Source organism: Sorghum bicolor, chromosome 4 (genome assembly GCF_000003195.3).
Source record: "Sorghum bicolor cultivar BTx623 chromosome 4, Sorghum_bicolor_NCBIv3, whole genome shotgun sequence".
In the NCBI taxonomy this organism is placed as follows: Eukaryota; Viridiplantae; Streptophyta; class Magnoliopsida; order Poales; family Poaceae; genus Sorghum; species Sorghum bicolor.
In genome coordinates this window covers 5,079,076-5,105,819 of record NC_012873.2, presented here as the reverse complement: position 1 = coordinate 5,105,819, position 26,744 = coordinate 5,079,076, and the positions used below count along the sequence as shown (strand labels likewise).

At 44.1% G+C, this 26,744-nt stretch overlaps 3 protein-coding genes across 4 annotated transcripts; 1 reads left to right on the top strand and 2 right to left on the bottom strand.

The window, feature by feature from the left end:
- Nucleotides 2,716–3,698, top strand: LOC8077208 (protein GLUTAMINE DUMPER 4). The gene has a single exon (XM_002453352.2). The coding sequence runs from the start codon at nucleotides 2,920–2,922 to the stop codon at nucleotides 3,526–3,528; it is 609 nt and encodes a 202-aa protein (XP_002453397.1). The 5' UTR covers nucleotides 2,716–2,919; the 3' UTR covers nucleotides 3,529–3,698.
- Nucleotides 9,463–16,730, bottom strand: LOC8077207 (meiosis-specific protein PAIR3). Of its 2 annotated transcripts, none has more exons than XM_021460548.1 (13): nucleotides 16,559–16,730; nucleotides 15,607–15,686; nucleotides 14,281–15,322; nucleotides 13,328–13,489; nucleotides 13,192–13,255; nucleotides 12,826–13,106; nucleotides 11,949–12,089; nucleotides 11,820–11,883; nucleotides 11,587–11,736; nucleotides 11,384–11,442; nucleotides 10,534–10,668; nucleotides 10,050–10,141; nucleotides 9,463–9,973 (listed from the first exon to the last, which is right to left on the bottom strand). In XM_021460548.1, the coding sequence occupies exons 2-13, from the start codon at nucleotides 15,634–15,636 to the stop codon at nucleotides 9,905–9,907; spliced, it is 2,289 nt and encodes a 762-aa protein (XP_021316223.1). In that variant the 5' UTR covers nucleotides 15,637–15,686; nucleotides 16,559–16,730; the 3' UTR covers nucleotides 9,463–9,904. The 2 variants fall into 2 exon arrangements, with proteins under 2 accessions (XP_021316223.1, XP_021316224.1); XM_021460549.1 differs by having other exon boundaries at nucleotides 15,607–15,644.
- LOC8079394 (zinc finger protein CONSTANS-LIKE 3) lies at nucleotides 20,344–22,292 on the bottom strand. Its single transcript, XM_021458162.1, has 3 exons — nucleotides 21,461–22,292; nucleotides 21,235–21,372; nucleotides 20,344–21,093 (listed from the first exon to the last, which is right to left on the bottom strand). The coding sequence occupies exons 1-3, from the start codon at nucleotides 22,109–22,111 to the stop codon at nucleotides 20,710–20,712; spliced, it is 1,173 nt and encodes a 390-aa protein (XP_021313837.1). The 5' UTR covers nucleotides 22,112–22,292; the 3' UTR covers nucleotides 20,344–20,709.

The window sequence follows — 26,744 nt, the reverse complement described above, 5'->3', positions numbered from 1 at the left end:
GATTTGGAATTTTCCTCCCTTCATATATATATATATATATATATATTTGTTTACTTCACTGTCACAAGAAATGTGTCTATTTATATATGTCACTAAATTCAAAAAGATATGGGAGTGGGAACCCTTTAATTTGCATATGCATGCATGTGATTTTCATGTTGTCATCATCAACAGTGCACATGACAAACACACTACTACTTGCATGAGTCGTTCTGATTGTGCATTATATGTAAAGATAGGTGTCCCAAGTGTCACGGTATCCAAAAGCTCGAAAACGTTCTTGAAAAGAATTGAAAGGCCAGCACCTTTCTCTCAAAAAATGAGAGCTCCACACATCACCGCCTTTAGCAGAAAGGACTGGCGTAGGGAGAGGTTGAACAGAGCAAGCCACGCAATTATTAAAGCACTTATTTTGTCTCTTCCGAAATGATTGTTAAAATATTTCTACCGGTCAGATTTTGGAACTTTTGTAATTTGGTTTCTTTAGATGATGGAATACTAGAAGCATACCTCGTCAGTTGCTGTGAGATTTTTTTTAAAAAAAAAAAAATCAAATCATTGCATGTATGTGTTAGATCTACATGTTCTTACATCCATTCCAATCAAAGTTGGACATGTCAATGAAAGACTTTAATGAAAACCTAAAAGAAATAGATCGATAATAAACTAAACGAACGATAAAACAAAAAACAATATAAGGCGCCCATGGTGAGTTCATAAATCTCGAGATTTGTCGACTCAGATCTTTGAAAGTGCTTATAAGAGTCGGGTTTGCGTACATATCTCTTTAATGAGTGTGTGTTGTGGACGTCTGCGTTGTACTTTGTATTCTACAAAAAATAATTGCACTTGTATGGCCTTAGTACAAGATGATGTGGATAGTTAATAAGAAAGATGATGTGCATAGCTTGTATGTTGAGATAAAACTAATAGGGGTTTAAAAATTCCATGTCTTGACTTTTGATGCATTGCAAATAGACCGAGGTTTGTTCGATACTGAGGGGATTGAAGATGATTAAGGAGGTTTTTATCCTTTCCAATCCTCTAAGGTTGAAGGCTAACCAAATAGGCCTTAAGACTCTAAAGAAAACCATATGAATTCCACCCTAGTTTTCATCTTTTCTGCGGTATGGACGTTTACGAATGAAATGAAACTCCACCACTTAAAAAGTGAATTTGGCCCTAGTGCTCAATTATTGTGGTGAGGTGTGCTTTGCTTGTCCTGAAATGGGCAGAGCCATCTAATCAACTAAAAGAACTTAGTAATCTATCTTGTATATGGAGAAGGACCCTTTTAATTTCTTTCACTAAATTCAACGCATTTTCATGAACACAAATAGTTCAAATTGAAATATCAGCATCACATTTTTAAAATAGCAGCTAGCGTTACACGTAGTTGAAGAAATTGTTTACGTTAGAAGAGATATATACTTTGTAGGAAAGGATATGAGCACTACATGTGTATATTCCACCACAGCAGAAAGAATAAAGTGAGATACTTTGGTTGTGCGCTAGAATTGAATATACGCATTATCATGAAAACAGCTTGTTCACAAGAAGGAAGTGACAAAGCTATATACAATAATACAAGCTTGTGGGTGCATCTACACCCACAAAAATATATCATTGAATACATTGATTTTTCACCATGGTTACGACTCAAGTTACATATACACATCTATAACTATAAGGCAGACACACCACTCTCTAATTTGTTATAGCTTCGCCACTGGAAAAAAGTATTGAAAAAAAAACTGATAACCAAATAAGGGCATGGTTTAATTACTCGGTGTTAATTTTGTGATCTCCTAAAGCAAAATTGAGCAAATCTTCAACCAACAAATATTACTGGTGTTTTGTGAGACGTACTAGGTAAGCTAAACAAAAGCTTTTATTGTTGGGTCATTCTATTTGATCCACTTGTAGAATTCTTTTGACTTACAAAATGGGCAAATTGTAAGCCACGGTGCGCAAATGTACCCAAAAAGCCGTATAATGCTCGGTCCACTTAGGAGAGAAATAACGCGCGCGATAACGTTCATGCTAGTTGCTCACGGATAAGAGCGTGGCTTTAACTTGTGAGATTTTGTCACAAATAAACGAGTAAAAATGCCCACAGATATGCTATAGTACGTAGCAAAGCTAAACAGTGGTTGCTTTTTGTAACTGACCATCATCACCGGGCAGCAATTGAAAACAATATCCAGGTATTCAGGTTGGCAAGCCATTGAAGCAAACCAAAGGTGCTCTCTTGCTTGGAATATCTTTGCCGTAGGATCTGGGACAAACCATACTGTATACTTTTTAAAAAGGAACTAAATTTATCTACTTTATACAATTATATCGTGCTAAACTCTACTTATTAATTATTAGATAACTATTATACCATACAAAGTATATGTAGACATGACAACACTAAGGGCACTCACAATGCAGACTCTATCATAGAGTCTAAAGTTATTTATTATCTCGAACAATGTGGACTTAGAGTCTAAATAAGACTTAAAGTCTTATTTTTTCTACCTCTTTCTTCAATAAATATGCTGTCACATCAGCAAAATACCATAAATAATATATAATTAATTGTCTTGGACTTTGTAATAGAGTCTTGCATTGTGAGTGCTCTAAACTAAACTAAATTCTTTTTTTGCTTGATTTGTGATCAACTTGGCATGCCATTACTAGTCCCTTAATGAAACTCAGTAGTCTATAAATAGGACCTGAGCAAAGTACAAGCACTGCCTCATACTGCCATTTAGTATTTATTTTCCATCCCCAAGCCAACGACGAACACCCTGCTCTGTTCCTGTTCCAGACAAGAGAAACGCGAGCGAGGCCGGCAGCAACAGAGACACTGCTACCGACTACCGAGGCGGGTGTCACCGGCAGTGGCATGCCCTGAGAGACCACGGAAACCACATGTGGCCTGCAGGCGCGGAGCACCCGATGGGCATGGGCCACGGGCCAGCGGCGCCGTCGCCGAGGCCGAGCACGACGGCGACGCACTCGGCGTCGGCGTGGCAGTCGCCGGTGCCGTACCTCTTCGGCGGGCTGGCGGCCATGCTGGGGCTCATCGCGCTGTCGCTCCTGGCGCTGGCCTGCTCCTACTGGAAGCTGTCGGGGAGCATCCTGGCCGCGGGGGAGCCGGACGACGACGACCTGGAACGCCGGGCCGCTGGCGCGGGCGCCGGCGACGGGAAGGCCGCGGCGGCCGGCAAGGCGGACGCCGGGGAGCGTTGGCGGGAGCACGTGGTGGTCATCATGGCCGGCGACGAGAGGCCCACGTTCCTGGCCACGCCGGCGTCGGGCCGGGGCGCCCCGGACGACGCCCGTGGCGTGGCCGTCGTCAGCGTGGGCTGCGGTGGCGGCGGTTCTGGCTCCGGCCCCGGCTCCGAGGACGGCGAGGAAGAGAGGTGCGTCGAGTGCGGCGCGAGATCTTGGCCGGCTCGCGTGGCCGACGACGAGCCGAGTCGGAGCGAGCTGAGTGGTGGTAGTGGTAGTGGTAGTTCTGTAATCAGTGAGAGATGAGAGATCCATTTCCTGCTTCTTTTTTTCTACTGCTCCTTTTTTTTCCCTGTGTGTGTGACTGCGCCTACATTTATCTGTTTTGCTGTATACTACTAGTAGAGTATTTTTTTTTTTAACAACGGTTGGTCACAAATGTGAAGAAATGAGGCCAACTTTTTTAGATGATGAAAATATAGCCGGCTTCATCTCTTGTCAACAAGAGAATCAGACCACTTATTATACAAATGTTCCACTTAAAACTTAATTCTAACACTATGAGACCAACTAAAGGAAGTAAAAAAAAACATTGACGCTGCCTCTAGCACTTGATAGACTTAGAGCAAAGCAAATAATAGTTGTGGCTGTAAGGTTTTTTTATAGTCCATTTATATAGTGGTTAGCTTATCACTATTAATGCACAACGTATTTGTCTTTTTCATAAACTTTCTAAGTTTTTGTGTCTGAGTTGGCCGTAAATTTACAACCTTGCTCTCAAGAAATGTGTCTTTTATTGGCCTCAGCCTTGCTCTCAAGAAATGCGTCTTTTATTGGCCTCAATCCGCTGTAATTGTGCCCATTTGCGTAGCCAGTACGTTCCGCTGTAATTATGAGGCTGGAACTGGAGCTGTGATTCAAAGAGCTGGAGCAAGAATTTGAACCGAGAAACGCAACCGGAAAGATGGGTAAACTGTTCAGTTGTAGCGTGGATCCATCGAAACTCCAAAACAGAGACAGAGTGGAGTGGCCACGGAAACAGGCAGACCGCTTGGCTCGCTCGTCGCCACGGACAGGAGCTGGCAGATGGAGATGGACAGGGGGCAACCATCACCATCCATGGCGGTCGATGATCGATGGTCGAGGACGAGGAGTAGAGTAGCACAGGGAAGAAGCTGTGCTCTGACTGAACTGGCCTGCGACAGCTTCGTTATGGCGTCCTGGGTGAGCCGTCAGGTGCAGCTTTGTCCGCATCGATCCGCCGCAGCCCCGCGGTAACGGGTCCAGCAGACCAGCGCACCAGCTCCGCCTCCTGCAACCGACGACTTTAATTTAGGGCGGGAAAGAAACACTACTGCTCGCGTACGTACCTCGTACTACATGTTTTGTTCCGCAAAAAAAAAAAAAAGTTGGGGTCTTAGGCTTTGTTTACTCCCACCTAAAAACTCAAAAATTTTCAAGATTCTCCGTCATATCAAATCTTTAGATGCATGCATGAAGTATTAAATATACACGATAATAAAAACTAATTGCACAGCTTGGTCGAAATTTAAATCTTTTGAGTCTAGTTAATCTATAGTTAGAAAATAATTACGACAAACAAACAAAAGTGTTACAGTGTCACGAAATTTTTCTCTCCAGAAACTAAACACGGTCGTAGGAAAAACGAACGACTCTCTTACTCAACGCGGGTCAGTTACACTGTTTCTTTCACCATGTCACAGCTTCCTCCTCCTCCTCCTAGAGCATATTCGCTTGAACTTATCAATCAAATATACCAGATATTTAGTAGTGTTTTTCTATCATAATAAATTAACAATTGATATCTGACTTTTGTTTATGTTGAGGCTCAAGTACAGGAAAAGTTGCAGGCTGGTCTCATTACCCTCCGAAGATATTTTATCAAGTAAACGAGACAGTGAACGGAATTCAACACCATTTGGATTTGCGAAAAAATCCTTAACATCTGCAGATAGGGAGCATCGGAGGTGGCGCGCTTTATGGGAGAACTAGTTGACTGATGCCACATCTTACAGACTTATCAATTGATTAGGCAGAGCTCCTTCCTGGCTCGATCACTTCCCGCAAACAAATCTCACCAAGAAAAAACATCTGTGCTTGTTCCAAATATAATGGTCCCTCAAGTGACGGCACCAGATGTTCGGCCACCACTGTTATGCTGGCTGTCCTGTTGTTCCGTTTTTATTAGTGGAAAAGGGCACCTGAACCGTTAGGAATTCATTCATTCATGCCAGAGTCCAGTGTAGAGTAGAGTAGAGTAGACCGACAGCATGGATTAGATGCCACAAGTGTGGCTCGTCAACTCGCGCGAGATTATATTCTTTCCAGGAGAATTTCATGTTGGAATGAAGTACATGCACCCACTCCCTCATCTACGTGTTTGCAGCGCCAAAGTTTCTCAGAATCTATAATGTTCCAAATACTTGGAACAGTCGACACTCTGTACGCTAATTAGGGGCAGGGCATGATGCACCCAGGGAATCGTAGCACTTGTTATTTGGTTTGAGTTTATCTGCCGAATTTGCAGTCATTCAGCAGTGTTTTTCTCTTACAATAAATTAGCTAACAGTACTTTTTGGCATGGCTTATCAACCAAACAAATAAGGAACCCAATATATATATATATATATATATATATATATATATATATATATATATTCTACACCACAAGTCAAAACTGAGCTGAAAAAATACTGAGTAGTACTGAACAATGTTCAGTATTATCTAGTAATACACTGAGGACCACAAAAATACTGAACAATACTGAAACGCGAATACTGAAAGATACTGGATTTTGTTCACTATAACACTTCGGTGTAGAATAGTATTCTACACCAAAGTGTTATACTGAACAAAATTCAGTATTGTTCAGTACCCGTGTTTCAGTATTATTCAGTATTTCGCGGTCCTGGGTGTACGACTGGATGATACTGAACGTTGTTCAATATTGCTCAGTATTTTTTCTGCTCAGTTTTGACTTGCGGTGTAGAATAATAACTTGCGGTGTAGAATAATATTCTACACCTAGGGTTTAGGGTGTAGAATAGCACCTATAGTATTCTACACCTAGAGTGTAGAATATCTTTAGATTTAACGTGTATATGATCGGACGAAACGTATATAGACAAAGTATATGATCATACTAGACCATCTAGAGTGATATGTATGTTAAGTATGCATACATACATAGAGTATATGGTTATACTTATTATATATAATATAGTAGTGGCATTTTAGTAATATATTTAAAATATAATTTTTTTTGAAAAATTTTCGCGTGGTAAGATCTAGAGTATCTTAATATGAGTATATAAGCATACTCAAACCGATAAACAAGTATGAATACATACACAATGTTGTTTAGGCCTTGTTTAGTTCGCAAAAATTTTCAAGATTTCCCGTCACATCGAATCTTTGATCGTATGCATGGAGCATTAAATATAGACGAAAATAAAAACTAACTGCACAGTTTAGCTGTAATTTGTGAGATGGATCTTTTGAGCCTAGTTACTCCGTGATTGGACAATGTTTGTCAAATAAAAACGAAATGCTACAGTATCCAAAAACAGAATTTGTTATTTTGTAGCCAGGCCAAACCGAGCGCACCATCCAGGCGCGCGCTCATGGGTTCCGGCCACGATTCCGTCGAGTCTAGTACTAATTACCGTTGCTGCTGCGAGCCTTAATTACCGGTACAGATAATTACAGGGCGCCTCACCTACATGCATGCGGGATCAACGCTCCAGGAAACTGTAGTAATTAATGACGCTGAATATTTGGAATAATTATTTTCAGGTACGCCTTCACACGGTGGCATGCATGCAAACGTACGTGTACAGATTTGTCACGATAATACAAGTACAGCTACTACTACAGCTGGTGCCATGCATACAAGTATTACGAGAATATACTAAAGCAGATAGAAACCTATCATATTATTAAGTAAATGATTTACTATAAAATATATGTCATTGATTTTGATTTACTAGAATATATGCCTTGCTATCCTTGTGGATTTAACAACTATAATTAGCAGAATTCACACCAAGAAATATTTAAGAGTATTTTACGAGAATTCACACCAAGAAATATTTATGAGAATCTATACTAAAAGTATTTACGAGAGTAATCTATAGTAAGAAATATTTACAAGAATCTATACTAAAAATATTTACGAGAGTAATCTGTAGTAAGAAATATTTACAAGATTTTGCATTACCAAATATTTACGAGAATCTAAACTAAGAAGTATCGACCAGAATGATCGAAAGTTACGTCATGTTTACGAGAATTCTGTTGACAATAATACTAACAATATTTACTATATTTTTCACCAAATAATTCTACATTATAACCGCTACAGTCGGTGATCTCGTGTGCTGCTTCACGGCATTCCTCCTCGTTTTGCTCCCGCCGCCACTGTAGAAGCAGCAGCTCTCCGGCGTAGCCACCGTCGTGCTCAACGTCGGGGGATGCGTGGGCCATGCATGCCGTGGACGACTGTCTTCACCTTCTACGTCACGGCCTTTCAGCTTCAGCATCGTAAAGAACAACGCCACGGCAGTCCAGGAACACCATGGCCTTCATGTCCGTTAGCTGTCCTTCTGCAGGGAGAAGAAGGTATGGCGGGCTTACTGTAGTAGGAGCAGCCGCGCTGCGCCACTAGTTGCACGGCGCATGGTCCGCGCGCAGCGCAGCTGATGTACCGGTTGGTCGCAGCGACCGCCACAGCAACGCGCCGCCGCCGCAGAAACGAGTCGCTGCGGCCCACCTCCTGCTCCTCGTTGCTCCCCACCGCGCACAGCCACGGCATCCCAAGGTCCGTCCGCTCAGCGCAGGTGGAGGCCAGCGTCGATGACGATGCCATGCAGTCGAGAAGACACACCACGAAGGCCATAAACCACAATCTGGAATGGTGCGGATGTCTCCCAACACAACCCAATCTTGACTTTTCTAGAGGTATAAGGCCCTGTTTAGATTAGAAATAAAAATTTTTTAGGTGTCACATCGGATGTGTCGGAAGGATGTCGGGAGGGATTTTTAGAAACTAATAAAAAAACAAATTACATAGCTCGTCAGGAAACTGCAAGACAAATCTATTAAGCATAATTAATTTATCATTAGCACATGTGGGTTACTGTAGCACTTAAGGCTAATTATGGAGTATCTAGGCTTAAAAAATTCGTCTCGCGATTTTTAACCAAACTGTGTAATTAGTTTATTTTTTTATGTACATTTAATATTTCATGCATGTGTCTAAAGATTCGATGGGATGGATGAAAAAATTTTGGACGGGGAACTAAACAGGGCCAGAAATAAGCGTAATTTCTGGCCGGGTGAATTGATGGACTGGTATTTATTGTCGTTCTTACTGGTGTGCTGGGTCAATGGACGGAGCTTGGGTGACCATTGTGCGCTGGGGATGCGGTCAGACTCGTGAGTTGTGGCCCGACCACTATATTTTGTAGCTAGCTATAACATAATAGTTATATATATATATATATATATCAGTCTCTAAATAACTGTCGTTTACGTTCCCCAAGAAACCACTTTAATTATATATATATTAAAAATATATTAATATTTATGATATATAATTAGTATTACTAGAAAGATCTTTGAATCTAGTTTTTTAATAAATTTGTTTAAAGATATAGATATTGCATATATTTTCTACAAATCGAGTCAAACTTTTGTTACGCACACCAACGGCGACAATTAAATAGGGAATAGAGGGAGTATATATATTAAAAATAAAAAGCAGAAAGCTGTGCTCGTGTCATCGTGTGCATAAAAAGCCCATGGCCCGTGGTGTAGTGTTCTTCCTTCCTTGTTCCTTCAAAGGGAAGGTACGAATTGTTGGACGCTGGCCGTTAGAATAGGAATGGGCCCGGTTCCGTTTATCTCTCGGCCAATTCAAATGGGAAATCCGCTCCCACGCGCCACGATCCACTAACAGAACTACTTGAAATCAACTGCAGCACCCTCATACTGCCTGTGTGCGAGGCTGTGATTGCTTATGAAATCCACTGCACCGTTTGAACCATTTGATACATTCATACATCACAAGTTGGGTGCGAAGAAACTGACAGATGCATGAAAAAGCGAGAGAAAAGATGGAACAACGACACTGCAAATCCGTGCATAAACGAACGCGTTAACCAATGCACCACCAAACGACCCCATTTGATTCCAGTGCACAGCATCAAGCCAGCGTCGAATCACGGTTAACATCAAGACAGCTCTCTGCATTAAACATTAGTATTCCAGCTCTTAACAGAGTTTGGGAAGAACGAAGGGCAACAGTGCACCCTCCTGTAGGTCACATACAGCTGAAAGACATTAGGTGTTGCGGTTTTCTGTGTATAGTATTTGGTCACTCGTGCGAAATAGTGCAACCAACACAGCAGTGCACTATGCACATCGACCAGGTAGCGAAAATCCTAACCGAAGGTACGGCCCAGAAAATGATACTATAAACATCTGGAAGTAAAAAAAAAGTCTTTGCAAAACTCAATTTCTGACAAAACCTACGTGCATCATGATTCTCCTGTACCCCTTTCAAATGGAACCCTTAGACGTGTTTGCAATGCGCATCCTGTGCTTCCTAATCTTTGCACCTGTGATATGTACTTGGACAGAGCGAAGGAACTTCGATCAGTCAATCTGCAGTTTCTGTAATCAGCTCCTTGAGCACGTATTTCAGGCCATTCATCCTCTTGCGTGCTCTCTGCAGGAGTGTCAGAAAGAGATGAGCATTTGGTCAATAAGGCATATGTGAGCTTTGAAAACCGCTTTTGACCTACCTTCTGGACCTCTGCAATTTTGGTTTCTGCATCATTGATCTGAGCGCCTACTGTTTTCTCGGCATTTACTAGGAGCTTCTTGTGGGACGATTCTGTCAATCGATGTAAATAATAAAAAGAATAAATTAAATGGTAACTCCGATGGTCAGTGGTAAAAAAAAATGATCATGTAGAATAATAAACAGATTTATTGGTCAGATGCAAATGAATACAGCTATAGTTAAAAATGCCAAAGCAATGTCTGTCTGAACACAAAATCATTTGTTCAAACTAGCTAAAATATTTCCAAATAGAGAAACAGCTAGGAGCAATACAATTGAAATGTATGGATAAGCAACGCTCCACAGGTATTTACTTCACAAGGCTTGATGTTCACAAAGTTAACATGGTTTCACAGTTTTTGGAAATTGTAAGAAAATAATAAATGGTCCGAAGATGCTTCAGTTACATTGCTACAGAGGTTAGGTGTAGTGTTAAGGCTTACTTTGCTTGTCAGCTACTCCCTTAAGTTCTGCATGGTAGGATTCAAAATCCTCAAGAGAACTCCTGCAGTTCAGAAGCTGCTTGTTGACCTCCTCCTTGAACTTCTCATGAAGAATCCTTAGCTTTTCTTGTTGATCTGTGTATCAAAAGATATAATTTGTTAACTAATAACATGCAAGAAAAAAGCAAAAAGAAAAGGAAAAAAAGCAGGAAAACTATGAAATTTAACACGACTGCATACTTAGATATGTACCTAGATACACAACAAGGTCCACAAAGATCCAAATAACAAAGAACAAAGATTTAAAAAACATCCATGTTGGATAATGGGGGCACAGATTTGAAGATGGTGCTAATGAATTTCTCAAAGAATCTTTCATGGGGATTGGCAAAATGCTTCAGCACAGGAGAATGATGAATGAGTTTATAATCACCAAATCTACCAATGTAACACCATTCAAGCTGGGCTTTTGGATTCTATTTGCACCAATTGTTTATTATGCTTGGTTAGTTATGACCCTTTGTTATGTTCTACTAGTACATGATAAGATGTAAATAACAGGATATAATTCTCACTGCTAGGATTCAAAACGTACTTCACATAGTTGTTGTAGATTCCAAAAGGCATATGTAGAACTACGGTTCTTATTAAGAAATAAAGAGCTTTTACACTGCTTGAGTTGAATAATCCAAATAGATAGAGAATGAGAAATTGTGAATATTGGATAACAATGCAAATCTTCAGAGATTAACTGCTCTATGATCGAGTACAGCCAACGGGATCCCGTCATGATAATTCTCAAATAAAATTCGGTTCCAGCTTGGAAGCATTAACATAACGAAATTGGTACCTTCAAATGTAGATTCTAGGCGTTTCCTTTTAGACTTGCCTGTGTTGACCAGTTTATCCCTAAAATAACAGTCAAAATGACATGTATCAAGCAACTGTACCTACAGTTTTTGTGATATGTATATTTATATATGGACCCTGTATATATGTGTATATGAGGATAAGAGGGTTTGGTTTCAGGGTAGCACTGGGACAGGATCTTACACATCAGCCTGCATCTGCGCCTCAACCCCCTCAAGGTGCTGACATATTATCTCTCTAGTAGCTGCAAGTATCTCAGAACTTTTCTTGCTTGTTTCAGACTTGATCTTAGTTTGGAACCTTCCCAGAACCACTACTAATTGATCAAAAGCCCTGATGAAAATGAAGAACATAATCAAACAAACTAACAGATTAAGACAAATAAGACAAATAATTAACACGGCATAAGACAGAACCTGGTTAGGTAGTTTTCTGGGCATTGTTCTTGTTCTTTGTCAGAAATTATAGTTTCTTGTGTTCCTGAAAAAAAATGTTATGAACTGCTAACAATGGAGTCAACTATCAATGAAGGTAAGTAGTTTTACCAGAAGTGGCAAAAGGAGTAGGTGAAGATAAGTATATTTTGCTCATTCTATCCTCTTTTAGTTTTGATTTCCTGCCCACATGCTCAAGGGGAGATTTATCAGGGGCCTTGATATCTGAAAGCCATTTGTGAGATTTATATCCTGCATTTGAAGAACCACATTAGTTATGAGTAGCATGCCAAACATCCTTAGGTAAGAGCTTGAGCTGCATCCTTCTGAAAGTTATGCGGTCAAGATCCAAATAAAAAGCAAACTCAATATAGAAAATAGTACCAACTAAATATATGTAATCTACCATACAGGATACAAAATGTTCTGTTATCCCATTGATCACACAAAATTGTATCTTCAATTTGAATATATTATGTGATTAAAAATTATTTTAGCTTGCTGTAATTGGCAAACAAGAAAGTCATGAAGAAATGAAACGATAACGGTACAGCCTAATTCAATATTCATGAATTTGGAATTCTGCATAAGCATGCAATAGTTGGAAATGTAGACTAACTTGAAATATATCAAACAGATTACAAGCCAGAAATACTAAGCGACAGACTTAGCGCCAAAACATGCACATGGTTCATCATGGAGAGGGGAATAGATCATTCATGGTACACAGTATTGTTGCATTTGCCTTCTACCGATATGGAACACTAAACACAAAGGGAATGTAACATGATCTAGCCAAATGCTTTCCTGTATTAAGTGTACTAAACACAGTGTGTGATCTGTGGCGTTTGTGTTTTAGCCCTATGACCGGTGCTATTGGGCACTGAAGGTGCCGCCGTTGTACATAAAACTTCGTTTCCTTCTTAAATTGAGCGGCAGAACTCCTGCCTTTGTTTTCAAAAAAAGAATGACAATGTGGTACTCCAACCTTTTGCAAAACTTTGTTCGGAACTTTTACTCTCTTCATCTTCAGTTGGAGAAAGGGGTGAATGAGATGGTTGTTTACTGTTTTCTCTTTCTTCTGCAGGAGACTCACTACCAGGCAACTCAGTGGTTTTGTCCATTTTGTCCCGATCCACTGTTTTAGGTGTGTGTTTCTCATTGAAGGTAAACACATTGCCCTGCATTTTTTTCTTGGGTGTAGAGTGAAAAGTGGAAAATGGTTTCTTTGCACTTCGGCTCAGCTGCTTGGAAGCTTGATCAAAAGACCTGCCAAAAAATCAAGAACATAATCAATCATACTAGCAAACTAGGATATATACAGAATTTTTATTAACATAGGATAAGACAGAACCTGGTTAGGAAGTTTTCTGGGCATTGTTCTTGTTCTTTATCAGAATCTGTAGTTTCTTGTGTTGCTGGAAAAAAAAAGGTTAAGAACTGCTAACCATGGACTCAAATACTCAATGAACGAAAGTAAGCAGTTTTACCAGAAGTGGAAAAAGGAGCGGGTGAAGATAAGTGTCTTTTGCTCATTCTGTCATCTTTTAGATTTGATTTCCTACCCATATGCTCAACAGGAGATTTATCAGGGACATCGATATCTGAAGGCCGTTTGTGAATATCTGAAGGCTGTTTGTGAGATTTATATCCTGCATTTGAAGAACCACATATTAGTTATGAGTAGCATGCCAAAAACATCGTTAGGGAACACATATTAGTTGTGAGTAGCATGCCAAAAACATTGTTAGGGAAGAACTTGAGCTACCTGATACTAAAAGTTTTTTCCAAAGATGGCAGTGGAATACCAGTCAAGTTTGTTCCAAATATGCGACAAACATACCAATGGAATACAGCGAGTACCAGTCAAGTTCTTTCCAATGTCCTTAAAAGTAATTCAGTCAAACCCAAATAAAAAGGCAACTACTCAACATAGCAAATAATACCAACAAATATACGTAAAGTACCATGCAGGATAGGAAAATGTTCCTGTTATTCCATTATTGATCACATAAAATCATATCTTCGATTTGAATATATTCTATGATTAAAAATGATTTTAGCTTACTGGAATTGGCAAACAAGTAAGTCATAAAGAAATGACAACATGCTGAGACAGCCTAAATCATAGTTCATGAAATATATGTTTGCAATTTCTGAATGGACATGCAAATAGTTGAAAATGTAAAGTAACTTGAAAAAATTAACTATATCCAATAGATCAATAAACCCAGAAATACTAACAGGCACAGACTTAGCCCATGTACATGGTCCACCATGCATGAAGAAGGGAATAGCCAAATAGAGCATGGTACACAGCATGTTGAACTTGCCTTTTTCAGATATGCAACACCAAACACGAAAGGGAATGTAAAGCTGTATGTCAAACTAATCTTTTTTTTTCTGTATGAAGTGTATGACAGAATGGCAATGTGGTACTGACCTCTTGCAAAACTTGTTTCAGAACTTTTAATCCCTTCATCCTCAGTTGGAGAAAGGGGTGAAAGATACGGTTGTTTCCTGTTTTCTCGTTTTTTGGCAGAATCAGGAGATCCGCTGCCAGGTGATTCAGTGGCTTTATTCATTTCACCCTGATCCACTGTTTTAGATGTGCATTTCTCATTAAAGGTAAACACATTGTCCAGCATTTTCTTCTTGGGTGTAGAGCAAAAAGTAGATAATGGTTTCTTTGCACTTCTGCTCTGCTTCTTGGAGGATGCTGGTGCTTTCTTGCGTCCCAAGGAGCGAGTCACAGGTCTTCTTTCAACAACTTTTGGACTATCAGAATCTGACTCGATTGGATCAAGGGACAGCTTACACTTTGTGAAGTTCACTGTTTGATGCTTCAGTGGATCTGGTGTCTTGATGTTATCAGGAAAAGGAGAAGTGAATACCTCCTTGTTCCCTGAAGATGGTCCTTTAACAGTTTGACTTCTAGGCTGATCAGGTGTCTCGATGTCATCAGGGTTTGGTGAAGCAACAGCCTGCTTGTTTTGTGAAGTGCCACCAAGGATCTCCCACAACTTCATCCTGAGCATCTCACTGTTGGTCTTGACTTTATCTGAAGACTCCAAGTTCTGTTTTCTTTGGGAACTTACAAATTCAGGTGTCCCCAATTTATCAAGGCTGTTGCTGCCTTGTTCTCTTCTTGTTCCAAAGGAAAAGGTTCCTGTTTGCTCACATGCATTGTCATCAGGTCGTGGTACAGAGACCTTCATAACAGGGTCAGCTTCAGGAGCCCCTTCAGTGGATACAGCATGGTTCACAGCCTCTTGTGAAACCCGAAGTGAAGTATTATCACCTTTTGGTCTAGATAAACCATCAGTTCCCTGAGACAAGTTCCTGTCCAATGTAGGTGTTGGGGTAGCATCTCCGCCTCTTGATACAGTACCTGCCCTTGGAATCGTGATACCCACTGAGACCTTAGGAAATTTACCAGATGGATATTGGCTGCTGGCTAAACTCCAATGGTCACTTGAAGTAGCCTACACATTAACAGATATCATAATATGTTAATTGTTAAAATACTATACTCCCTCCATTCCAAAATATAAGCCGTTTTGGTTTTCCTAAGTACATAGCTTTTGCTATGCATCTAGATTTACGTTATGTCTAGATACATAGCAAAAGTTATCTATCAAGAAAAGCTAGAACAACTTATAATTTGGAATGGAGAGTACAATATAGGGACAACCAGAGCTGAGAAGGTCAAATTAATAATCAGCACACACTACAAGGGTACAACTTAGAAGAGGAAATTGATACTCACTTTACGGATGTTCGGCAGCTCAACTTCCATTGGGGCAGCTACAGAGATAACATAATTTACAAAATTAACTACAGGTAAACCTGACAAATTGGAAAACAAATGTATGAAATAAGATTCTGAAAGCATCTTGTGTGATTAAATCAAACTTCACAGATCACAACCAAGGAAACGTTATTTATAAAACTTGGCGAGGGGGAGAGATTCAGCAGCACAGAAGTGCAACAATAGTAATAGCGAAAACATGCGTAAAAAATAAGCAAACTTCCTGCACATCAGCTTTGACATAGGTGGATCACCGATTCATCAATGACCCTTGACTAACCAAGCGAATTAAAGCAGACAAATATCGAAGCAATATAACCATCAAATCCATACATTAAAGTACAGTAGAAATCACGCCTGAGAGAAATAAGCAGTAAACACTGTACATTGTCACAGAACCACACCATATGCATTTATCAAATCAATAAACTTATTGGCTTAGACGAGTGCGTTGTACGGAAAAAATGCAACTCCAAACTGCTTTTGTTTTTTCTTCCCACTCAAATAACTGCTCTTGGTTCAAATTATGCAAATCACATACCACAGCTACATTTGACCTGATCTCTGCAGTAAAGGATTCATTCCAGACCATCATATCACACTATCCACGAGCATTACAAGCATAAAAGCTCTTACCTACAGTGACTAGTCCCCTATAAGCAGAATACCACAATAACATAACTGTATCATGTAGCAGCGCACAATATTCAATTATCGTCTTCCTCGACCACAATCCACAGGGTAGAGACACTCTAATATCTATTGCAGAAAAATCGAATAGAGTGGGGAAATACACATATGCACTTTTAATTAGATCAGATCCGAATACAAATATCCAAATAGCTGGAGTCGTTAGGGTTCGGGTGCCCAGTTTCGCACACCAGGAAGGGGCGAGACGGGGTGCACATACCTGTTGGGTGCCCGTCGCCGGTGAAGGGGCCGGCGAAGGCCTAGCGAGGGGACCGACGAAGACCTGCGCACCTAGAGTAGGGCGGCGGGCGGCGGCGGTGATCGCCAAATTGCCGCCGCGAGAGCGAACGAAAGAGAGCGCGCGCGCACGCGGGGTGAATGTTTGGGGGGGAAGAAGAGGCAGGGAGTGGAGTCAGTGTCTCAGTGAACGGTCCTTAGAATTTTTGCCTGGGCCTAGAATGGGCCGGAATGCTGCCTTTTTAAAATCCCGTCAGCATGCAAAGGCCCAGCAAACTAAAACTAATTGTCTCGTTAGTAACTTAATAACGGAATTTCTATCTCCCCTTTATTATGGTATAGTACACAGGATACCTTTTTCAATTATATTGGAAACACGCTCATAAATACACACATATATTCATATTCACCTCTATAAACAGTTAAACACATGTACATACATAAACCTATTTTTGTGGGCATTCTGAAATACTGAGCCGACGGATCTCGAAGTTAACAAAGTAATTGTCGACAAGCACTTCGCCTATTCCGAAAAAAAATGTTAATTAATCTCAGAATAAATTTGCCTCGCTATAGTTTATTTATTCCTGCAATTTTTCACTGCACTCAGTACATTTACATATCTGTTAGAGCATCAATGGTGTTGAGGCGGTGATGCCGCAATAGTTGACCTTACACGTTAGAGGATCAAGGCCTGACGCAACAAAATCTTGAGCACTGACCATAAGTTTGAGACCCGACCTCGTGTACTAAAAATCTTGAGAACTAAGATGCTTTTCTTATGGGGATGGGTATCAAATAATTTAACTCAACTCTTTGAGCTTAGTAGAGGCCTAGAGGGCAATGAGCTATATACCCCTCCGTCCTATAATAAATGTCATTTCAGAGTTTAAAATTTGTCTCATTTTACTTGACGTTATAGCCTCAGCAGTCAGGCTGAAACTAGCCAGACCAATCCATCCATCGCGTCATGGTTACATCGCCTTTCCATCTAGTAAAGAGGAGCGGTGGCCACTTGCTAGTGGCCTCTCCCTTAGTGAAGATGTCATGATACAAATATACAAAAGAGAAATAATATATAAAAATGGTTAAGATAATTTAAAAATAATATAGAATTTCTGATATAAAATTGTCTTCTATATTTTAGAACTGAGAAATTGTTGGAGATAGTTTTATTTATTTCTCCCAAATACATTTTGGTGAGTTGGACAACTCCATGGTCTCACCAATCTTAAAACTAATTGCATAAGCGGTGTCTAGTTGGTGAGACAAATCTATTAATTCTAATTAGTCTACGGAATTAATAGATTCATCTCACCAATTAATCATTGGTTATGCAAATAACTTTTTAAAATTAGTTCATGTTTGATCATTCTAATTGGATCAAACATGCATTCTATGATTCTAACCCTGTATAACTTTTTAGCAGTTTGGGTTAACACATGCCATTAGCTTGTTTAGTTTCTTTCTGTTCCCGTACTAGTTGTCATGGATCGTGTAAGTCGGCTCTTGACCTTACGACACTTAAGATAAGGTTATTGATTCTCCAAGACCCATCCAATATTCATTAAGCATCCAAATCGTGTAAACCGACCCTTGACCTTATGGTGGGTCCTTCTTAAGTTGAGGCCCACCTCTAATGTCAATGTCATAACATGTGCTCAAGGCATTCTAACCCTCTCTACAATGGAGGTGTCTTTTTCTTTAACACGGGAAAGAGCTTATATTTCAACCATGGTATATGGCGCGTGATTACAATCAGAGTCCAAGGCTTCTGACACGTACGTAGCTAGGTCAGGACACCTTTACACATAATATATACAAGATGAAAACACTGTCCTGCTGAATTGTCCTAGAGCATGAACCACTCCATTAGCCCTCCTATGACATTTTGTGACTTCGAAGTCTTGAAAAAAGTTCTTTTGCCTACTCGATGATGATGCAACTAGGGGATCAAGGTCGAGAGAGCCTCTTCGACTTAGGAAGATAAGCGGTCACTAGTTTAGCCTGAGGAACCCACCTCACTCGGATGATTTCTAGCAACAAAACCTAAGACTGTCTCTAACAGCCCTCACCTATATACAAGACATATTTCTTCCTTTTGGTCTTGCAAGAAAAAAGGGTCACGCACCCAAATCGGCTGTTTACCAACAGCTGACCCAAAACCAGAGGAGAGCCCCCGATGCTTGTGTCGCCCGCTTCCGCTTCCCTCCCCATCAAGCAATCCCTGTCCCCTTCCGGACATCTGCGAGCTGATCCAGTCGATTGGGCATGGCGGGGCTCCTTTCCTAGAGAATCTGAGCATTGAGCGCCGAGCCTCCCTTCCTCCCCACCAAGCGCCCAGCCACCGGCACCCTCTCCCCTTCCGGTCTCTGCGGCGGCACCCATCACATCTCAGGTGAGCGGGCCTTCTCCTCCACAACACCATATATTTGCGTTTGAGGAGAGAGGCGACGCATATTTGGGTTCCCTCTCTCCTTCGACGCAAAATGGTCTCACGTTTGCGTGCTCTGTTGGCGATGATTTTTGCTTGTGAAATATGTATTTTGGGTATGGGTAGTGTGATGCCTCTCTTGTTGGAGACAGTCTAAGCCGGTCTCTCGCATGATAGGATTAAAGCCTGCATCAACATTGGGTGCATCAATCCTGGAGGGAAGGTGTCCAAGGATGCCTTTTTTATTGTTCTTTGATCTTGGAAGATGGAAGAAAGTCTATGTACTAAGAACTATCCTTTGGTTGATAGTTTATACAGACTAGCACGATGGGTGCGCTATTTTGTGTCATTTTTTTGAGGGAAAAATCCATGAAAAGGGGAAAACAAAAAAAAAGGAAAAAGAGAGGGAAATGCCGAATAAGGCCCCGTGGAGCGTTAAAGAGAGTACTCCCGCTATTCCAAACTACAACACATTCCAAGAGTATTGGAAAATCAAAACATCTCAAGTTTGACCAAAATTATAGAGAAAATTACAAAAAATTTTGACATCAAATAGATATACTATAAAAATATAATTAATGAAAAATCTAATAATACTTAGTGGTATAATAAATATATTATTTTATCATATAATTATGTTCAACTTGAGATGTTTTAACTTTGCAAGATTCTTAAAACATCTTATAGTTTAGGATTGAGAGAGTAGTCACGTATATGATCGAAATTCTCTAAAGTATGCATGTACCTATCATCAATAATTCAATATATGGAGACCCTTCGTACAAAGGGAGGAAACAAGCATACATACACATCCTTCTTATTTAGTTCGCAAAAATAAAAGTTTTTGGATGCTATAGCACATTTGTAACTATAGCAATTAGTGTTCAATCATGAACTAATTAAATTTAAAAGATTTTTCTCGTAAAATACATACAAACTATATAATTAATTATTTTATTCTATATTTAATGCTCTATGTATGTATTTAAATATTCGATACGATAGGATAAAAGGTTTTTTTGGTGGGAACCAAACAGGGCCTCCTTCTCATGAATCGTCAATTTGCATCAGATAAATAATCTTTTTGCTCACTATAATTAATTAATAGTCATCCTACAAATTTCATATGTAGGATGGACGCTCACGGCCTGTCTTATTATGGTATATATATAAGAGTAATACATAAACCGATACGTGCGCAACCATTTCGATTGAAGGAAAGCTAGGGTCATAGGTTGAACTGCGTGCCAGCTGCTAGGGCCTCAATCTGCCGTAGGAGCTTCGATACTCCAAAGTAGGAGTATAGCACATGCACGCAACTTTGCAATAGATCGTGGCCTTGCCAAATATAGCATAATACTACATCGATCATCATTGAAATAGACCGTCAGATGCTAAGCATCTTCCTGATCTAAAATTACACAAGTAGTACAACGCGTACTACTAGAACTGGTCGCTCCAGCAAACACGTAGTAGCAGTACACACTAGCCTGCTAATTTTACCCATGGCTAGCTCAAAACGGCATGCCGCAACCACCAACTAGAGCTCGCCTGCCGCTCTAGCAAACACGCACGCGCGCATGCAGCATGGCACGCACGCCGGATTCGTGTGCGCGCGTCACGCCGGCCTAATCCAAGCATCGGCCGGCTCAAAAACATGGGCACGCGACGCAGCAGCAATAATTACACGGTACGCGTCGTCAGAATGTGGGCACGACGCCGTAGCCGGCGGCGAAGTCGAGCACATAGGGGTACGATGGCTGCTGCTGCTGCGACCGCGACCGCGCCGGCGCCGTCGCCGCCGCGGCACCCGCGTCGAAGTCGAAGTCGGCGTCGGCGTCGGCGTCGTTGTCGTCCGCGCGCTTCGCGAAGCGGCCCTTGATGCGCGGCCGCGACTCCGCGTAGGCCTTCCGGGACGCGTAGCGGATCGTCTTCTCGAACCGCCGGTTCTTCCGCTTCTCGCGGTACCGCATCAGCCGCGCCTCCCTGCTCTCCGCGGCCGCCGCCGCCGGCGGCGTCGCGACCCTGCCCGCCATGACCCCGTCACCGCGTTCCGGCACCGCACCCACGTCCAAAGATGACATCTGGACATACCAAAACCAAGGTCAGATCGGTGCATGATCCATCAAACGATCCTCCTAGCTATAGCAATTTTGCACGTGCTCGATCTCTTCGTCTTGCCTAGGAAAGTATTATAGCTGGGAGCGCAGAGCACATGGTCTTACACTGTGGGTCGGAGTTGCAGCGTAAGGCAGGTAGGCGGCCTTGGACTGCGCGAAGTCGAGCTCGATGACGCCGCCGGTCACGCTCCCGCCGCGGCCGCACATCGCGTCTGGGACCAGGCCGACCTCCGACGACGAGCCCTGCTCGACCAAAACCAAAGTCCAAACGAAGATTAGATACCGTAACTAGCAAACGATCACGCGTACTGCTACTAATAAGCACACTTACGCTGTGGCCGAGCGACGCCGCGGTGTAGGAGCTGTAGGACGGCTTGGCAGCGACGGCTGCGGCGGCGACGCCACCACCAAAGTCAAGGTCCACAGCGCCGCCGCCGCCGCAGGATCCCTTGTTAGGCACAACGCTGTCGGCGTGCGGGAACCTGGTGCCACCAGTGAAGTCTTGGCCGAAGAACGGGTCCATGACGTCCGCGAACAGGAAGTCCGCCAGCTTACCGGCGTCGACGCCGACGACCTTAGCCGCCGCGGCGGCGCCGTCGTCGTCGTCCTGATTCTCTTCCGCGGCGGCGCCGAACAGCAGCGTCTCCGCGGCGGGCGCGGCCGCGGCCGCGCCGATGGGCTGCACGGGCACGCGCTCGTGGCGGCGCGCCAGCGGGTTCGCGTCGTGGATGTCGGCGTCGCACGCGGCGCAGAGCGCGGCCGCGTCGGCGCGGCACGTGACGGCGGCCGGCGCGCGCTCGCACACCTCGCACACCCACACCCTCTCGTGCCCGGCCCGCGCGTGGCCCGCGTCGCACCCCGCGCACAGGTACGCCCCGCCGCCCGGGCACGTCCGGCAGTGCACCGCCGCCGGCGAGCCCCCGCACGCCTCGCACCGCCGTCCCCCGACACCCCAGTACCTCCCCGCCACCAGGGCCTCCATCGAACGCGCGTACACGTACGTGATCTCTCCTCGATCGATCGCTCTCTCTCTCTCTCTCAACCGGCAGCCGCGACGATGGCACTTGCTACTAATGGCAGGATCAATTAGCAGGGAAGGGAAGCTTGCGAAGCTGGAGCAAGCTGCGACTATTCCTTGCTTTATAGGGTGATGAAGGTTGAAGCAGGCAGCAGCCGCGCCCGCGTTCGTCTCTGTCGCGGGTGGGCGCGCTTGTTGGGGCGATGGGTACGGGTAGGTGGGGCAGGGCGGCGACGGTGACGTGGGCTTGGGGACACGTGGGCCGCCGCGGGCCAAGCGAAAATAGTACGCGAAATGGTGATCTCGTGGATTTTTGGGTGGTGGAGGCCCACGTGCTGATACCGGGTCATGGGAGGCGTGGGCCCCGCTCGAGCAATCGTCTTAGAGGAGCTGCTGCTGGGTTAGCATGGCGATCACTGGTCTTGGCCGCCAGTGATTAGGTCATTAGACTAGACTTTAGACAGCAAGGGTTTCGAATAATCTCTGTACGGATCACGCTATTTAATCATAGCATCCCTGCAGCTTATCGCCGCGTGTACATGCTAGATCATCAGCGGGATCACACTTTGTATATACTAGAATATTTAAACTTCACGCTTAGACAAAACGGTTTAGCTAGCCTGCCTTTTTCCGGCACGACAAAGCCTAGCTTAAGCTTATGACACAAGTCACAGGCTAATTAACTAAACTGATGACCAAGGTAATTTGCGTGAGTATGTAGTCGATAAGCTAGATCAAGCACGGAGAAGATATTACTAGATGACGTAGCAAAGCGGCAACTCAGACGACGCGTTAGCGTCAACCTCACCGCGCGGTTAACCTCAACAAGGTGCTAAGAGACAAGGGTTAGCTTTATGGTGCGCGGTTTGACGTCGTCGTTTTGGCCGCCAGCCACCGCCCGCGTTGACAGTCAAGAGTACTGAGTACTGTAATTATACTCGTATGAGTAGTTGAAAAGTAGCATTAATGGATGTGCTTGTGAGTAATTAACGACCACATATCTTCATCATTGACATGTGACACCATCGCTGCCAGTCCACGTCAGTCTAGCTGGCTTTGCCTTCCCACTCCGGAGACCAGTCGGCACTAGCTGGGATCCGCGAGGGCGAGGCTGCGACGACGTGCCGCGCGCAAGCGAAATGTCGCAAATGGCCTCGGTGCAAGATCGAGCCGGGCTACTCGGGGAGTCCATGTGTTTAATTGCTCTGACGTATATCTACCCCGTAGATTTCAATGCCGTATATACTGCTGCCGACGACGACGACGACAGGCGATAGCGCTCGCTCTTGACCTACCATACTATTTTTTGCACTAGAAGTTTCTCATATCGTCAAGTGAGAATTATCCACCCTCACGAATTTTCTAGAACAGTCTTATTAACTGTTTCGGTTTGCACAAATACACGTCAAGAATCGCCCGCGATCGCGTGTAGGTGTAGACTGTAGAGTAGCCCCGGCTTGGACATTTTAGGTCAGCGTTTTCGTTTGTATTGGATACAATTACGGACTAACTAGGTTCAAAAGACTCATCTCGTAAATTACAGGCAAACTATGCAATTAATTTTTATTTTCGTTTATATTTAATACTCTATAGACTAAAGATTCAATGTGACAGAGAATCTTAAAATTTTTTGCAAACTAAACAAGATCTTCGTGGATCAAGGCCTTGTTTAGAAAATTTGGGTTTTTTAGTGTATCCTACCGTACGTGAACAGAAAACAGTCATCAGTGTGATGCAGGAAAGACAAACCGTCCAAAACTCGTCTTTCCAGAGGAAAATCTCCCTCGGAAACACCAACGGATTTGATGCGCCAGGCCGAGGGCCCCGGCCGCCCGGCAAATCCACCGCAACTTTGGCGCGCTCACGCTGGCCGTGCGCTCGACACAGGCCGGGTCCCGCGCGTGTACTCCACTCGATCGGCGGCGGCGTTTTCCGCGGCCCACGGCCGGCGCGGGTCTGCCCGCGTTTTGACGCGCGGTCGAGTGCGAGCACGCATGCAAATCGATCGACGACGCGGACGCCGGCCCGTCGCGTCTCGCCGCCCGGCGCGCTGGCCTGGCCTGGACGATCGCGTCGCGTGACCTGCCGCCGAAGGCAACCACCGCGCGAGGGCGGCGGGCAGGGGCAGGGGGAGAGGGAGACGTGCACGGGAGGGGCAGACGGGTCATTTGGGCGCGGCGGGTGATGACGAACTGGATGCCGTCATATCCCGTGGACGGACAGGGACAGCGCGGCCGCGATCCGGTGCGGCGGGCGGCAGGCTCAGCACGCATGTGCCCGTGCCGCGCGCGCGCTTTGCCGAATCCAGCATGCTGCTCCGGTGTCCCTCCGCTGCTGCTTGCTGGCTTTTGGTTACCGCTTCTGCGAGCATCTCCGCTGGAGATCGTGCCATTAGCTGGCGAGATAGATTTATCTCCGTCTCCGATGCTTCTGGAGCTAAGCCATTTTTATAATATGGAACCCGGATCGTTTTAGGTTTATACTACTACTTTGAAAACATGGCTTTAGATTTGTGAAGAAAAGTCGGGAGGGTAGCAGATCGTGCATGTCTCTTTCAACACTTCAACTTGAGCTCCCTATACATCTTTTCGAAGTTATGAGCGTTCATTACTCAGGTCTTGTTTAGAAAAACCCAAAACTTTACAAGATTCTTCGTCACATCGAATCTTGCGACACTTGCATATAACATTAAATATAAATAAAAAAGATAACTAATTGTACAGTTTATCTATAAATCATGATACAAATCTTTTAAGCATAGTTACTCTATGATTAGACAATGTTTTCAAATAAAAACGAATTTACTACAGTATCAAAATCTGAAAAGATTTTAGATGTAAACAAGGTCTCAGTGGCGTGGTCTCAGGATGTCACGGATTGGAGGACGCCCATCCATCAGCAGGGCGGTGCCGGTGCGCGTATCGAGCTCGAGCATGGGCTGGCCGGGGAGGGTGGGCCCGGAGCGGGCAGGTTGACGCGCGCGCTACGATTGGCCCGTACCGCCAACCCCAACTCCCTGTCTCCCCTAGGCGGCGGGTGGGCCCACCTCAGCCGCCGCCACCTTGTGTCAGCTCCTGTGATGATCATATCATCCTGTCCAATCCAAGCAAGCCGTGTGCCGTGCCCGTGAGGAGGGGAGATTCGGTGGGTCGGGTGCGGGTCGGGGGCTGTGCGTGCATCTGCCGCCGTGGATGCGAAGCCACTCGTCGATCGATCGCCGAATGCAAAAAGGCCCCCCGTATCCATCACCGTATGATATGGCATGTCGCCGGTCTGTGTGTGATGCGCTACAGCCTGCGTGCGGCCTCGACTGTTCAAGGCTACTAGGCTGGTGGGTGGTGGAGAGGGTTCCAGACGGTTTTCCGCTGCCTGCAACTGCACGTGTAGCTTCTGTTCATAGATCGATGCGATCCATACGCCACTGTGCGACCCAGTTGCGTGCATGGTGGGCGGTGTGAGCAACTTTTTTTTTTTTTTTGCAATGCGTCATGTTATGATCGCACTACTGTTTGGCTCTACTTTGAGATCCGTTTCCAAAGGCACACACAAAAAAAAAGAGGCCTGGAGCTTGAGAAAAAAATGACTTGCATGAACTCGGCACATTTGGGGAGGACTTGCCTTTTCTGACACGTACGGGAAGTCAGCATCCAACCTGGTACGTGGAGCCATCGGCCCAGCCCGACGGCAAAGCAGCACACTCTCGCGTGTTGTCCCTCCATCGGTTCCGTGCCGCGCGTCGGCGCATGCATGTGCAAGTGGTTCCCGGCCGATCTGGCAGAGGATGAGAGGAGCATTGGTCACATGGACGGGCCAAACGCGGCCGTCCGGCCGGTGTGGCTGTCCGCTGGAGAAGTACGCACGCGCACCATAGACCGATCAGGAAAGGCACGCGTGCTTGCGTGCGCCGATAGCTACCGTCGTCGTCCGTCAACTCGACTCGAGCCATCCCTCTCCAGGCAAATGCCTCTGCGGGCTGCGGCTCTACCCAAGTCATGAGGGAGCCCACACGTGCAGACTGGCAGGCAGGGAGGCCGGAGAAGAACCGGCAGGTCGTACGTGCCGGCGGCTTTCGGCGCCGACGGATCCGGCGATGGCTGAGGTGCCCTCGTTTCGGCTGCGGCTCATCGTTCTCGCGACGTTTATGGGCCCCTTACCGTCGAGTGTACTGGATCAGCAGATAATGGGCCGGGACGGCCATTTCGCGAAATACAGGCTGGTGGGGAAAACTAGGCCGAGGTAAATACAGGGCCCAGTACGGCGTGAATCACTTGTCTCAGCCTGCTCGCTCCTTATTAGCTCGCGTGGAACGCCGGTTAGTTGCAGTCGGCCGAATCACGTCCATCTCCCACAAAGGAAAAAAAAGGCTATATTTTCCATCTAAATTATTCCTATATAGTCTTATTTTTCTACTAAATCGAAGTCTTAAAATCAGACATCCTACCCATTGGACTCTCAAAACCATTGAAACTACCTTTCATCCCTGGCTTGAAGCGATTTTAAGGTGGTTTTATCTTGTCATAGTTAAAAAAATCTCATAAATACCTCATAAAGTTTTCTTAAACATGAAAAATACCTCTAAGCTTCTAATAAGATATCA